This window comes from Felis catus, chromosome C1, assembly GCF_018350175.1.
Source record: "Felis catus isolate Fca126 chromosome C1, F.catus_Fca126_mat1.0, whole genome shotgun sequence".
Lineage (NCBI taxonomy): Eukaryota > Metazoa > Chordata > Mammalia > Carnivora > Felidae > Felis > Felis catus.
This window is the reverse complement of record NC_058375.1, coordinates 92,769,726-92,784,768: the sequence shown is the minus strand read 5'-3', so window position 1 is coordinate 92,784,768 and position 15,043 is coordinate 92,769,726. Positions and strand designations below refer to the sequence as shown.

Below are 15,043 nucleotides of genomic sequence, written 5' to 3'. Positions count from 1 at the left end.
CAACCAACTGAGCCACCCAGGCGCCCCAGCCTCACTTTTAATTACCTGATTAGGAAGTCAAAATAGGCAGACTCCCATTACACAGCTAGGTGGACTTCTAGGCACTGTCCAAGGTATGTAATCAGAGTAAACAATAAATCCTATCCTTACTTTACTCCATCAACAGTAAAATATTTGCAAACTAAGCGATGCGGAAACATAGTACACAGTTACATGTATTATCATTTGTCCTTTCTTTCAATTTATTCAAACTATCCAACTTAAATGCCGATAACCTCTGGTCTGATTCTTTAAGTATCTCTATAAACTGGTAACACTCATCAGACAATAAATATAACTTACTTTTTTTGCCTCCTGGTTAGATAATCTAAATTCTTTAAACTTTTTATCCTAATAATTCCCTGTAAGGAGCAACAGTCAAATTCTCCAAATCCCTTTCAATTGTAATGTTTCAAGTCAGATACAGTAGCCCTTTAACAATTTGGGCAGGGATAAATATGTACAAAGAATCAAGAACACACTTAAAATGAAGTTCTTTTATATTAGACTTAAGGGTACAGGTTATAACAAATACACATCACAGTAATAATGGAGGTAATAAAAAAAGAATGCCAAAATAAAGTCCAATAGAGAGAAAAGTTCAGAGCTTGGTTTTAGTGTGGCAGGTGCTGAGGGAACAAAATAAAAGCAAGAAAAATTATTTTGACATGAGAATACATGACTGACATGGGAAATTAGTGCCTAAAGCAAGGGAAGTCAAACCCTAGAATGGCTGGGTACTTGATTAGGTAATCTAGCTAGGAATACCTAAAGAAAAATGAAAAACAATGGCCACTGATTAGATACGAGAAGTGAAGGTCAAGCAGTAACAAAGAGCACGCCAATATTTCCAATTTTCAAGGTAGATGGAACAGTAGCATTGCACAGTGAATGACAAATCGGATTGCAAGAGGGATACGTCCAAGGTGAGAAAATGGAGTCTTAGACTTTGAGGAGGGAAAAGTGTAATACTTCTTTTAAACTTGTACTTGGTAAAGTCCTATATTCACAAATAATAGCTGGAAAAAATAAAGATATCAAACGAGATAATTTGAAATCATATAAAATTTGATAAATGGGAAAGAATCTTAAGGGTAAAAAAGTAGAACTGAGTGACCGACATTACTGAATTTTTGCACAATTTACATTAAAAACTATTAAAGTACCAATGAGATCTAAATGTTAATCCTGCAATAAGTCAGCGGCAAAATTAAAGAGAAAGTGCAATGAAATAAAAATTAAAGCCATGCATAAAAGTTCTGATTTTTTCAACATACTCAATCTCTAAACCAATACTATAACCAAATTTTTACATAATACTCTGAACTAAAGTTAACTCAAAATTATACCTGTGTGTGTATCCATATATAATCTATGTATAGTGTTGAACATGGTTTTAGTATCAACTGATAATTGTCATATATAGCAAATGTAAATTACAAGATCCCAAGTTAATAAAATAAATAATCACAGTGCTTAGTTAAGCAAATCATTCTATTCTCTATCATTCTGGAGAAATGCAAATTTACCACAGATTATGCTGTAAAACTGTATGAATAAAATGTTCCTTAAGCAAATACATAATCCCAAATACATACTCCAATTAAGGCTAAGTCTTAATTTATTGTAAATTTTTAAATCTGCAACAATCAATGTTAGTCTGTGAGACAGGAGGCCAAGTTAGTTTAGAAAACAAGCATAGCTAACAGTGTAACTTTCTAAAGAGCTGTTTGTGACTATCAATCAGCTAAATAAATAGAATAAAATTCAAAGAACAGATTAATGGTTCTAGATTCCAAATAAATCTTAAAAAGGTATACTACCAGTCAGAAGGCTTTCCAAGTGTATTTGAAATTAATCCTCAAGGTCATTATGAAAGATAGCAAATCTATGCAAACTAAAGGCACTATTTCAAACTTTTTTATTTATTTTTAAGTTTATTGGTTTATTTTGAGAGAGAGAGAGAGAGAGAGAGAGAGAGACAGACAGAGACAGCACGCATGCACAAGGAGGGAAGGGACAGACAGGGGGAGAGAGAGAATCCCAAGCAGACTCTATGCTGTCAGCACAGAGCCAGATGTGGGGCTCAAACTCACCAACAGTGAGATCATGACCTGAGCTGAAACCAAGAGTCAGATGCTTAACCGACTGAGCCACCCAGGCAACATTCTCATTTTTATTCTTGGCAGGTTAAAAAAATATATTATGATCCAGGGGCTTCTGGGTGGCTCAGCCAGTTAAGCATCTGATTCTGGATTTCGGCTCAGGTCATGATCTCACAGTTTGTGAGTTCAAGCCCCATATCGGGCTCCTTGCTGACCGTGCAGAACCTGCTTGGGATTCTTACTCTGTGCCTCTCCCGCAGTCATGCTCACACACTCTCAAAAAAAAAAAAAAAAAAAAATCTGGATATACGTGTGTGTGTATACATATATCCAGAGCTATGGCCTTTAGAAATGTCAAAACAACAAATGCAACCATTTCAGAGTACTATAACCTAAACAATTTTAATGATATACAGTAAGAATTCCTTTTCATGTTTTCAATGTTTACAACTAAAAGCTCACCACTCTAAACAACTAAACTACGCATAATCTTCCTTTTTTGATGGGGAAAATTTATACTTAAAGACTCCAATGAATTATTCCTGGATAACCAAATACAAATATATATGAAATTTCAAATTAGATAAATACTAAAAGAAAATGTAATGTAGAAGAAGAAAAAGATTTGAATATTTCAAACCTTCATCTTAGCATTGTTGTTAAACAGCGAGAAAGGACCAAGTATGCATCTACTTGTATGAGAAATGCTGAATGTTTGTAGGTCAACAGCAGTTTCCAAAAGTCTCCACACAAAGCACTATGGATATTATTGCATGAGCAAACTCAGTGTCTTTGGTTTGGCAGGCCATGATAAATCAGGAAGAATATTGAAGATTTTTCTGGGGGGTGATAAACTAGAAAGGGGCTCCATTTTTATACTATACATGGAGTCAATCTGAATTATGCCAATCACTACACCAATCATTAAAACTGCTGTTTTGTAATTACAATCCTCAGTGATTACAATAATTCAAGAGGATGAAATAGTTGTTTAAAAATTTCAAGGACAAAAGACAGATTACTTTTATGTAACATCCCTAATCTTGGTTTCCTTTTTTCCCTGCAAAGCAGTTAACTGAATCACAAGTACTGCTCCAACAAGACTTTATATTTAAAAATATAGGTAAAGGAATAGGTATGTTCGTTAGATAAAATTAGTATTTTTCTCCCTATTACTCGGCTTTCTCATCAAACTAAAGCCCAGAGTTTACAAATAATGTTAATTTTCTCTCCTACAAAACAATGTTAAATATAGTCCTTTTAATCTATTAGAAAATTAACAATCTTCTGAGTTTCAATGAGACACATAAGAAAAATGATTTATAGTTAACTGTTATAAACACATAAAAATGGGATTCATAGAAGTATTACAATACCAAAGTTACAAAAGACATTGTAAGGACTGAGGAAAAAAAACACATTCTAAATTTTCATCATTCCCAATTATATATTCAGTGTTTTCCAAATGACTACTCAGGTTAAAAGACCAAGAGATCACAAGAATATGTCTGCAATCCAAAAACACTGACAATTTACACTAAGCCCAATTTCTACCAAAAGAAAACAAAACCCTTAAGTGTATATATATTAGTTCTTGCCCTTTCTGATCTGTAATTTTTTGTTAATGAATGAATGAATGAATAAATAAATAAATAAATAAAGTAAGTTTATTTAGGTGTTTTTCTTTTTTAGGGCCTATATAAATTTTGGACAACCATGAGGCAGTTAACTGGAGCTCAAAGAAACAAATTAAAAATACAGCTTTAGAAGACACTGCTGTGCCCCCCCCAAAAAAAAAAGAGACAGAAAGAGAGAGAGACAGAAGAGATAGAACGAGGAGAACACAACTCACAGAAAAACTCGTTACCAAGTTACCAGAGAATATTGACTTATAGCTATTTAGTACTATCTGTGTTGGTGAGTCATCAGCTTAAATCAATACATATATGAAAAACTCAGTAGTGAACAGAAGTGGTCCTTTGTATTAGGCATTGTTCTAGAGTTAAGTGACAACAAACTAGTTCTCTTAACAGAAGGACTTTAAAGAGGCATAACTGGTTTCAAATAAATTTTTAAGTAGAAATAAATCCCAAACGCACAATGGTTAAAAATGTCTATAAGGGTCCCTAGACAGTTTGAATTTAGAATTCTTTAAAGGAAAATATAACTTTATCTTCTTCCAAATGTTATCACTATCCTGTGAAAAAATATGATTATTCATGGGATGAGCACTGAATGTTATACATATGTTATATATGTGATGAATCACTAAACTCTATTCCTGAAATCATTATTACACTGTATGTTAATTAACTTGGATTTCAATTAAAATAAATAAAAATGATAATTTTTTAAAATGTGCTTAGTCAATTCAGTAATGCTATGAGATATGGTAAGAATGATTCTAATTTTTTTTTTCTAGGTTTATCTATTTTGAGAGAGACAGAGAATGGGGGGGAAGGGAAGAGAGAGAGAGAGAGAGGAGACTGAATTCCAAGCAGGCTCCGCCCTGTTAGCGCAGAGCCCAACACAGGGCTCAACCTCACTGAACTGTGAGATCATGACCTGAGTGGAACCAAGAGTCCTACGCGTAACCGACTGAACCACCTGGGTGCTCCTGGAATGATTCTAAATAAAAAGGACCAGGGAAAGCTTTTTGGAAGCAAGGAACCCACACTGCACCTTAAAGGATGGGTGGACCCTTGTTAGGCAAATGGAGGAAAGGCATTCCAGTCACAGGGAAATGACTCAAGCAAAAGCAAGGAGGTAGGAATGCACAGAATGTGTGCCCAGGACAAGCACACTGGATTAGGAGTAGGAAAAGACAAGTCTAAGAAGGTACTAAAGTGTACCTCATGATCTCACACTTTCCTGAGTTCAAGCCCTGCATCAGGCTCTGTGCTGACAGCTCAGAGTCTGGCACCTGCTTCAGACTTTGTGTGTGTGTCTGTCTGTCTGTTTCTCTCTCTCTGCCCCCCCCCCACTCTCTGTCTCAAAAATAAACAAACATTAAAGTATTAGGGGCTGTGAATATATATGTGGCCTTGTATTTAACCCTGTAATTTATTTTTTATTTTTTATTTTTTTAACATTTATTTATTTTTGAGACAGAGAGAGACAGAGCATGAATGGGGGAGGGGCAGAGAGAGAAGGAGACACAGAATGGGAAACAGGCTCCAGGCTCTGAGCCATCAGCCCAGAGCCTGACGCGGGGCTCGAACTCACGGACCGCGAGATGGTGACCTGGCTGAATTCGGACGCTTAACCGACTGCGCCACCCAGGCGCCCCTAACCCTGTAATTTTTTCAATGAAGGAATAACAAAGTTGGGTCTGTGTTAGTAAGATAAACTGGCAGCAATGCATACGGTAGAACATGGAGAAAGAAGACAGATACCTCAAAAAATTCTAGAAGCGGGGCACCTGGATGGCTCAGTCGGTTGAACATCCAACTTCAGCTCAGGTCATGATCTCATGGTTCCTGAGTTCAAACCCTGCTTCAGGCCCACAGCTGTCAGCTCAGAGCCTGCTTCAGATCCTCTGATCTCTCTCTCTCTCTGCCCCTCCCCCACCCACTCCCTCTCTCTCAGAAATGAATAAATATTAAAAAAAAAAAAAAAAAAAATTCCAGGAGTACCTGGGTGGCTCAGTCCGTTTAGCATCCAATCTTGGTTTCAGCTCAGGTCAAGATGCTACGGTGAGTTCGAGCACCTCATGGGGCTCTCTGTGCTGACAGCAGGGAGGCTGCTTGGGACTCTTTCCCCTTCTCTCTTTGCCCCTCCCCTGATTGCTCTTTCTCTCAAAATAAAATAAATAAACTTTAAAGTTTTGGAAAAATTCCAGAAGCAACTACTGAATAGGAAATTTTCTCTTGTCATCTCACAACAAACACCAAGCAAATTGCTTTGCACAGAATTGATGGTCAACAAACTTTTGATTTCTTGCCTGTGAAGAAGAACTATGAAGTGGCAAAGAATCCTAGAATAGTGAGAAAACTGGGCCTTAACACATACGTGCTCCACAGTAAAGAGTAAATTCATATTCATGTAAATACCTCAGAAAAGTTTTACTCAATTTTTTACTGTCTTTATAAAATAGATGATTAAAGGATATTGAAAGTGTTACATGATTTAAAAGGTCCTAAAAGGACGACAGTTGTCCTAAAAGGAGGACTGAAATATTTCTGCATGGTTACCAACACACAACACCTAAAGGCATCTTAAAAGTGAATTATGTCCCTACAAATGGAATCCAGAGATCTGGAGGAGATTTAAACAATCGCACAGAAGCAACACAGCGAGGGCTCTGGGATCAGGCCACAGTTTGAATCCTAGCACAGTGACTTATTAGTTACGTGATATTGAGGTAGTTAAACTCTCAGAGTTGGTTTGGGCATAATGACACTTATGCAACATGTGTTGTGATGATGAGAGATAGGATTTATAAAGTACCTAACCCAGTGCCTGGCTCTGGTACTTAACAAAAGTATAAAGTATAGTAGTAATAATGATAGATGTCATTTTTTAAAATGTCTACTATTAGACTAATCTAAATCCGCATCAGGTTTTTGAATTCCAGAAAATTACGAAACTTTACTGTTTGGGTAAATCTCAGACATATTCTATGCTTAAGTACAAGGCCATTTACAAAATCACTATAGGCTGTCTTCGTTGTAATTAGCCTAGCACCAAGTCTGGAATTTATATTAAAATATAATATTTGTAACACTTCATGCCTGACTTAATAACATTAGAAAATACAGCTAAACTGCTGATCTAGCCAAAGCAGATTTGGGGGGAAATGATTCTACAGCAATATCGTACAACTTTTTACTTTGTATCTGCTCCACTGCTTATATTATAAATAACAGCCTAAAGAAAGAGCTTGCCCGAACGAATCCACGGTAAGGTGTAAAGCAGGGGAGGTCCGAGACTGCCCTCGTCCCGAGCCCTCACTCTTCTCACACCCGCCCGGGTCAACGAACAGCGACCGTCCTTTGTTTAGAAGGCGGCGGCAGAAAAACCAACTAAAGCTGTTTCTCCAACAGGGACAACCCTAGCAAAAGTGGTTTTTATCTGAGGTAATCACAGCGGTGGTTATCAGACCGGAAATCTTCGCGCACCCTCCTAAAGTGGCAGCCTGAAAATTCAGCTGGGTTGGTACATTAACCCCCCACACACACCACGAGAGCTTCCAACACAAGCCGGCAGAAAGGAAAGCCAAGAACCTACTCCGCTTAACTCTGTGGCAGGCTTAAATTATGCATGAAGGCAAATAAAATTGCCACCCTTACTCGTTTTCTTGAGCAGAGTTCAAATGCTACTAGTTAACACGATCTAACTAGTTACCATTTAAACAAGGAAAGTATACATTTTCCACTTTTTACTCTTCGTAGGTTTTTTTTATAGATTTTCGGTAAGGGCTTTCTCAACATTCTCTGCTTGCGAAAACTTTCCGCAGCAACTACCAATTTCTACGGTAATTCGACAAGTCTGTGCCCAGAATTCGCGAACTGAAAACGAAGGAGACGCAGGTGTCCGACAAACACTGCCGGCTTCAGTCGGCAAGCGCAAGACTACAAGTGAATGCTGTCCGCCTCGGGTTAATTCCACAGGCGTTCGGGGTTTTAAGCCACTGTTTGTTACACTCAGAATGCGTGAGGAGTCGCTGTACCCTATCATACTTTTTATTTTAAAAAGGGAACAAAGCTCTTAAACTTGTAAAAACTTAAAAAAATTTCTCAACAAGAAAGCACCTCGCACATCAGCCAGCTACTCCCCATCCCGTTTCTGGTTTCTTCACTCGGGTCCCTGGCAGCGCCCGTCCCCGCCGACCACCTCGAACAAAGCGGACGGCCCCGGGACCCCGGACCCTGAACCCACCGCCTACCCCACCGTGCCGCACACACCCGACCCTCCCCGTCAGTTCCCTCCGCGAGGCGCCCTCAGACGCCTCAGAACTCACCTCCCGCGGGCCGGCGAGTCCCGGGAGCGCGGCGGACGCCACTGAGCTGCGGCAGCGGCCGCCTGGGGCGAAGGACGGGTGGCTGTGGCCCCTCCCCCAGGCGAGTCCGCGCGCCGCGGGCGCCTCACCAGGCAGGGGCACCGCGGCAGGCAGGCGCGCGGCCCCCGCCCCAGCTCGCTGCGGGTCACGTGAGCCAGCGCTCCTGCGGCTCTCCTCGCCCCCCTCGCCTCCTTCCCCGGTCCAGGGGTCCCGCAACACCGCCCGGCCTCCGCCGCTCCCTCCTCTGCGCCTGCGCCCCAGCTCGTCTCTCCCATTCAAACCGACACCGCCCCGCGTCTTTCGGACCCGCCAATGGCCGGCGTGGGGGAGGAGGGGCGGGGCGGGCGACGGCGTTTTTGCCTCTGGGGTCCCGGACGGGCGTGCGGGAGGGGAACTGGGCTGAGGGAGGCTTTGGGGGGCTTCGCCCCCTGCCGCTCCGGGGCCTATCCTCAACCGTCAAGTTGAAACTGCACTATTATTTCTTCTTCAGACGCTGAAGGGTGGAGCGATAAATATCTCCCAGCAAAATGTTCAGAGACGGTGGGCGCCGAGAACTAATGCGATCTGCGCTTAAAGCTCCGACGGCCCGGAGAATGAGTTTCCCAAGCGGCATATGCGGGATATTTAAGAAAAAAGAGGGCTCTGTGACAGGAACAGAGGGACCCGTGTCAAAGTCGAACAAGGCAGCCTCAGTTCTTGCGGGCCTGTCACAATTCTGGCGTTGCCATCTGTTAGGAAAGCAAACTTGTGTTGACTGCAGAGTTGCCGGTTCCCAGGAAAACTGGGTGGCAGTCTACTCAGTTTCAGGCCAATGCATTCCAAACACACTGGGAAGAGTAGTTTTATTTCCGTGCACCTCCTCTCCACGTCAAGTTTAACCAAAAAACTGGTCTCAGTGTTTCACAAAAATAGCAAGTCTCTCTGGGCTGAAGAATCAGACGAATTTAATTAGATGATTTCTCAACTATTCCTCCACCAAAATGAAATTTACATGTTTCTGCAGGCTTACAGAGGTGTTAGAGAAATCCCCACTTTCAGTATCTCTCTGAATGATGGCCGTAACCGGTGATCCAAGCAGCATTTCTCTTGCTGGGAATGTATTGCTGCAAATTGGTTAAAATAACAGCCTTGGCATCAGACTAGACCTGGATTCGAGTTCCATCTCTGCCAATTATAGGCTGATTGACCTTAAACGAGTTCCTTATCCTTCTTTAGCGTTAGTTTCCTCAGCTGTAAAACACGGGAAAGAAATCCTGTTGTAATATGAGGGTGGTTGTGATGCTTCAGTGAGGTAAGTTTTGTTAAGGAGTTAACATAGTGTCTGACTGCTTAATATACGGTACTTATCATCGACAACTACCTTTAATATCAGGTACTTATAAATAACAACTGAATTAGATGGCTGTAACATTTCAGAGGTAGGTATTATAATACCATCTTACTCATAAATTCTTTTTTTGGGTGTTGATAGGAAAACCACAAAGGAAGTGCCTCATGTCAAATTCAACATGTCCAAAAATAAATCATTATTTCCCGCCTGCAGATCTTCTCTTACACATAAGACTTTCTATCGCTGGTAGTAGTTATCTCCATCTTACTCAAGTTAAATTAGTTTTTAAATTATCTTTTAAAAGGCATGACTCAGATTATGTCACTCTCCTATTTGAAACTTTTAGTTTTCATTTAGATTACTTTCATTTCAATTTCTCATTTGATTTAAAATAAAATCTAAATTCCCTATCAGGGCCCACAAAGCTCTCAGTCATCTTGCCCTACTCACCTCTCTCCTCTCCTGTATGTCTCTCTCCTAGCTTACTTCCCTCCAAATACACAGGTCATTCCTCCATCCCTAGAATACACTTGATCTTAGCCGAAAGGCCGAGAAGCGATTCTCCATCCCTAGAATAGACCGAGCCTCAGGGTTCTCTCAGGGCCTTCTCCCTGGCAGTTGCCCCTGCCGAGATTTTTCCCCTCCGGCCCTTTAAATGGCTGGCTACTTTTCAGCCCTCAGCTTTCAGCTTATTCATTACAGTATTTAGCAAGTATTTATTAAGTTTCTGCTATGTGTCAGGAACTGTTCTAGGTGCTGGGAATATAGTAATGAGCAAGACCAAGCACAGCCCCTGCTTTCATGGAGCTCAATGAAAATAATGAGAAAAATATCAGGTTGTGACAGGTACCAAGCAGAGAATTCAAAATAGGGTGATGTGAGAATGAGTGACTGAAAGACTGCATTGAGGATCAAGGTAGAAAGAAAGTCCACTTTGGGAAGATGGTATTCAAATCAAGACTTTAATTATAAGGAGCCAACTTTCAAGTAAAGCTCAGGGAAGAGAATATTAGGGAGAGGCAACAGCTAATGCAAAGCCCTGTGAGGGCAAGCTTTGTCTGGGAAACTGGAAAAAGACCACTATGGCTTAAATGAAGGTGAGGTAGAGAAGAACATACAAAGTGAAGTCACACCAGATCATGTAGACCTCTGTAAGCCAGGATAATGAGTTTGGGTTTTATTTTCCAAATGTTATAATAGCCAGAGGACGATTCAAAACTTGAGAACAACTTCATTTGTTTATATTTTTAAAGGAGTACTTTGAAACAAAACCAGAATCTCAGACATTCTGTAAGACAGCCCAGACTCTTCATAAACATCATTGTCATGAAAAACAAACCAATCAAAAAAAGGTACATGAATCTTTATGGAGTCCTAAGTCAGAGAGGGAGGGAGAGAAAGAAAAAGAGAGGGAGAGAGATACACATTTTATTTTATTTTTCAGTAAACATTGAATCCAGATGGATATCTTCTCTTTATTGAATAAGCCAACAGAAAACATTTCATCACAGGGTTTATGAAATCCCCCACAAAATAAAGGAGAGGGAACCTCTTTCTGAATATTCAGATGGAGAGTAAAGTCTGAAACAACTTATTGTAGAAGTACAAGAACATTCCAGGGAACATCTGCATAACGGGATGCAGGAAGACCTGGCATAAATAAGAGAGACACACATTTTAGAAGCAATTGGGGAAATTTGAATGTAGATAATATATTACATAGTATTAGAGATTTACTGTTAATTTTCCTAGAGGTGACATGGAATTATGGTTACATAGGAGAATTTTTTTTTTATTTTTAGGAAATGCAAGCTGAAATACTCAAGGATAAAAAAACCATCACTTCTGCAACTTATATTCAAATGGTTCATCACTTCTGCACCTTATATTCAAATGGTTCAGCAAAAGACAGAGAAAGGAGAGAAATATAAACTAAATATTAGCAATTAGATCTAGGTGAAGACATCTCTCTTATTCTTGTACTATACTATTCATGTATTATTCTTTTACATTTGCTAGAAATTTAGAATATTTCAGAATAAAAAGTAGTGAAGAAAATCACTCTGTAGACTTCCATGTCTGACAGTAGTAAAGCAGATTCCCTGTTCAACTCTCCCACTGAAAACAACTAAAACAACTTAAAATGCTTTTAAATATTTTTTAAAAAATAGAAAATTTATTAATGAACCAGCATTCGGATTAGGATTACTCAGAAGCTAGGAACTAGTAAAATAGATTAGCAGAGGAACTTGAGTTTTAGTTGTCATGGTCTCATGAAGCATGGAAAAAGGAGACAAAGGTCAAATCCTACCAAGATGAGGAATCCAATGAGAGACTCCACACATAGGTCAGGATCCCCTAGATCTTTTCTTACTGTCTTTTACCAGAAGACAACAAAAGAAAATTACCTGTAATCATCCTTAGCATAGAATGAAAGAGGAAATATCTCCTCTGAGATTTTTTTTTTAATTTTTTTTTCCAACGTTTATTTATTTTTGGGACAGAGAGAGACAGAGCATGAACGGGCGAGGGGCAGAGAGAGAAGGAGACACAGAATCGGAAACAGGCTCCAGGCTCTGAGCCATCAGCCCAGAGCCCGATGCGGGGCTCGAACTCACGGACCGCGAGATCGTGACCTGGCTGAAGTCGGACGCTTAACCGACTGCGCCACCCAGGCGCCCCAGAGGTTTTTTTTTTTTTTTAAAACCAAAGGCAATAATCTGCTCTACCTGGCTTTGTCTGAAACTCAAGCACATAATTTAAAGTGGTTTCAGGTTGGTGGTGCCTCCAGCCAGCTGGCAAAGGTAAACCAAATCACCTCTAGAGAAAACCAACTGCTATAGACTGAATATTTGTATCTCCCCCAAATTTTATGCTTAAACTTAATTCCCAAGTAACAGTATTTGGAGATAGGGTCTTTGATTACGTCATGAGGGTGGAGCACTCATGAATGAGATTAGTGCCCTTATGAAAAAAAAAAAAAAGACCCTAAAAGCAGCCTCTTACACAGGGACACAGTGAAATGACAGTGCTCTGAGAACCAAGAAATGGGCCCTCACCAGACACAATCTGCTGGCACCTTGACTTTAGACTTCCCAGCTTCCAGAACTGTGAGGAATAAATGTTTTAAGCAACCCAATTTATGGTATTTTGTCAGCTCAAATGGACTAAGACACCAACTTAATCCAGACCCAAAAAATTTACACAGAGAAAGTTCCAAGAATTATTCTTAAACAAGAATTAGCAGGGAAAGACAACAGAATCAAACTCTTAAAGACATTGAAATTGGAATTACCAGTCATAGATTATAAATATGTTTAATATATTTAAAGCAATAAAAGATTGAAAATATAAATAAAGAGCAAAGTTCTGCCAAAAATCAATAGGCAGACTTAAAAAAGAATTCAAGGGGTGCCTGGGTGGCTCAGTCGTCTAAGCATCTGACTTCGGCTCAGGTCATGGTCTCATGGTTTGTGAGTTCGAGTCCTGTGTCAGGATCTTTGCTGACAGCTCAGAGCCTGAAGCCTGCTTCGGATTCTGTGTCTCCCTCTCTCTGTGCCCCTCCCCACTCAAGCTCTGTCTCTCTGTCTCTCAAAGATAAATAAATGTTAAAAGAAATTTTTTTTAAAGAATTAAAAAAAAAAACCTTCTAGACTTAACAAAAAAAAAAAAGACGTAATAATTAGAATTTAAAAGTCAATGGGCAGGTTTAACAGTGATCAGACATGCTGAAGAGAAAATTAGCAAATTGGAAGCTAGAACCAAATTCATTTTTTCATGTAAAAGAAAAACATGGAGGATAGAGGGAGCTCTAACGTGTCTAACTGAAATTCTAAAATAAGAAAAATGGACAATACTTTAGGCAATGTTTTAAAAAGAAAAAAAGAGGGGCGCCTGGGTGGCTCAGTTGGTTGAGCGTCCGACTTCAGCCCAGGTCATGATCTCACGGTCCGTGGGTTCGAGCCCCGCATCGGGCTCTGTGCTGACAGCTCGGAGCCCGGAGCCTGTTTCAGATTCTGTGTCTCCCTCTCTCTCTGACCCTCCCCTGTTCATGCTGTGTCTCTCTCTGTCTCAAAAATAAATAAACATTAAAAAAAAATTTAAAAAGAAAAAAAGAAAAAAGATATTTACACATAAGATAATGAAAATGCAGAGCACCAAAAACAAGTAACTTTACAAGCTGTACAAGAGAAAGGGCTGACTACCTCCAATGAAACAACACTTAGCTGATAGGTGAGTTTGCAACTGTAAAAATATAAGCCAAAAGAATGTGCTGAGAGAAAATGACTGTCAACCCAGAATTATTTAACCAGTGGAAATATCATTTAAAAAGGAGAGTGAAAGAAAGGCATTTTTAGATGAACAAAAAGTTATTTTGCCATCACAGGCCCTCACTAATAGAACTTATAAAGGTTCTGCTTCAAGAAGAAGGAAAATGAGGGGCGCCTGGGTGGCGCAGTCGGTTGAGCGTCCGACTTCAGCCAGGTCACGATCTCGCGGTCCGTGAGTTCGAGCCCCGCGTCGGGCTCTGGGCTGATGGCTCAGAGCCTGGAGCCTGCTTCTGATTCTGTGTCTCCCTCTCTCTCTGCCCCTCCCCCGTTCATGCTCTGTCTCTCTCTGTCCCAAAAATAAATAAAAACGTTGAAAAAAATTAAAAAAAGAAGAAGGAAAATGATCTTAGATGGATAAAGATGCAGGAAGGAAGTGGTAATCACAGTAAGTGGTAAATATGTGAATAAATATAAACCACTATTAACCAATGTCATTGCTTTCTTTGTAAATTCACTCATTCATCTGTTCAATAACACATATGTTTAAATACCTACTATGTGCCAAACACTATTCTGGGTGCTAGGGACATAGTGGGGTTTTTACTGCATTTCCACATCTCTTGAAAACCCCTCTGGTGTTGACACTGCTGACATTGACACTTCTTGACCATTTTCCAATGCCTTGGAGAAGAGAGAGAGCAATGAGAGTGTGCATAGCCTTACAACATGCAAGGTTGTTAGGACAGCCCAAGCTTAATGTCTTCTTTTTGTTTTGTTTTGTTTTGTTTTGTTTTGTTTTGGGTTTAAGATAAAGCTAGGGTGGCTGGACTCTCCTCTGAGTTATAAAAGAACCAAGTCGAGGCAAATTTGAATAATCAAGGAGAAAACACTTTTTCTTCCCTTTCCAACAAAGTCTATCAGAGTGTAAGAGTGCTTCCTTAATTAAAACCAAGTCATAATATTAGGTATAGGGGTTCCTCAACAAAGATGTGGACTTGGTAGCTCTCTACCTTTTGGAATAAAAGAGGGGGGAAATGAGAGGGAAAGAGTTTTCCAAAGGAATATCTAAGAAAAGGGGCATGGAACGGAGACATCAAAATCCAGGAGAAACAGTCTATTTGTAGGCTTAATCTTCCATTTGAAATGTAGAATGACTTAATAAATAATGATAACTAAGATTTATTGATGCTAAATATGCACCAGCACTGTTCTAAGCACTTTACATGTTTCAGGATTATACCTGGACCCTGACTGATTTAAGGACTAAATGAATTAACATGTGTAAAATGTGTCTGAC

At 39.8% G+C, this 15,043-nt stretch overlaps 1 protein-coding gene and 1 long non-coding RNA gene across 6 annotated transcripts in view; one reads left to right on the top strand and one right to left on the bottom strand.

The window, feature by feature from the left end:
- The window catches only part of GPSM2 (G protein signaling modulator 2), a 47,671-nt gene extending 39,236 nt beyond the window's left edge, over window positions 1-8,435 (bottom strand). For 3 of the 5 annotated variants that reach the window (XM_023258955.2, XM_023258956.2, XR_006582830.1), the window contains exon 1: window positions 8,107-8,435. In XM_023258955.2, coding sequence (XP_023114723.1) covers window positions 8,107-8,420 — 314 coding nt within the window. In that variant the 5' untranslated portion in view covers window positions 8,421-8,435. Of the gene's footprint in view, window positions 1-7,897; window positions 8,037-8,106 lie in introns of those variants that run through there. The other 2 variants (XM_023258958.2, XM_023258959.2) reach the window with 2 other exon arrangements.
- Window positions 8,436-8,511: 76 nt separating this feature from the next.
- LOC123378993 lies at window positions 8,512-11,985 on the top strand. Its single transcript, XR_006582831.1, has 3 exons — window positions 8,512-9,436; window positions 10,729-10,827; window positions 11,278-11,985. It is a non-coding gene; the product is annotated as an uncharacterized LOC123378993 (long non-coding RNA).
- Window positions 11,986-15,043: the final 3,058 nt, after the last annotated feature.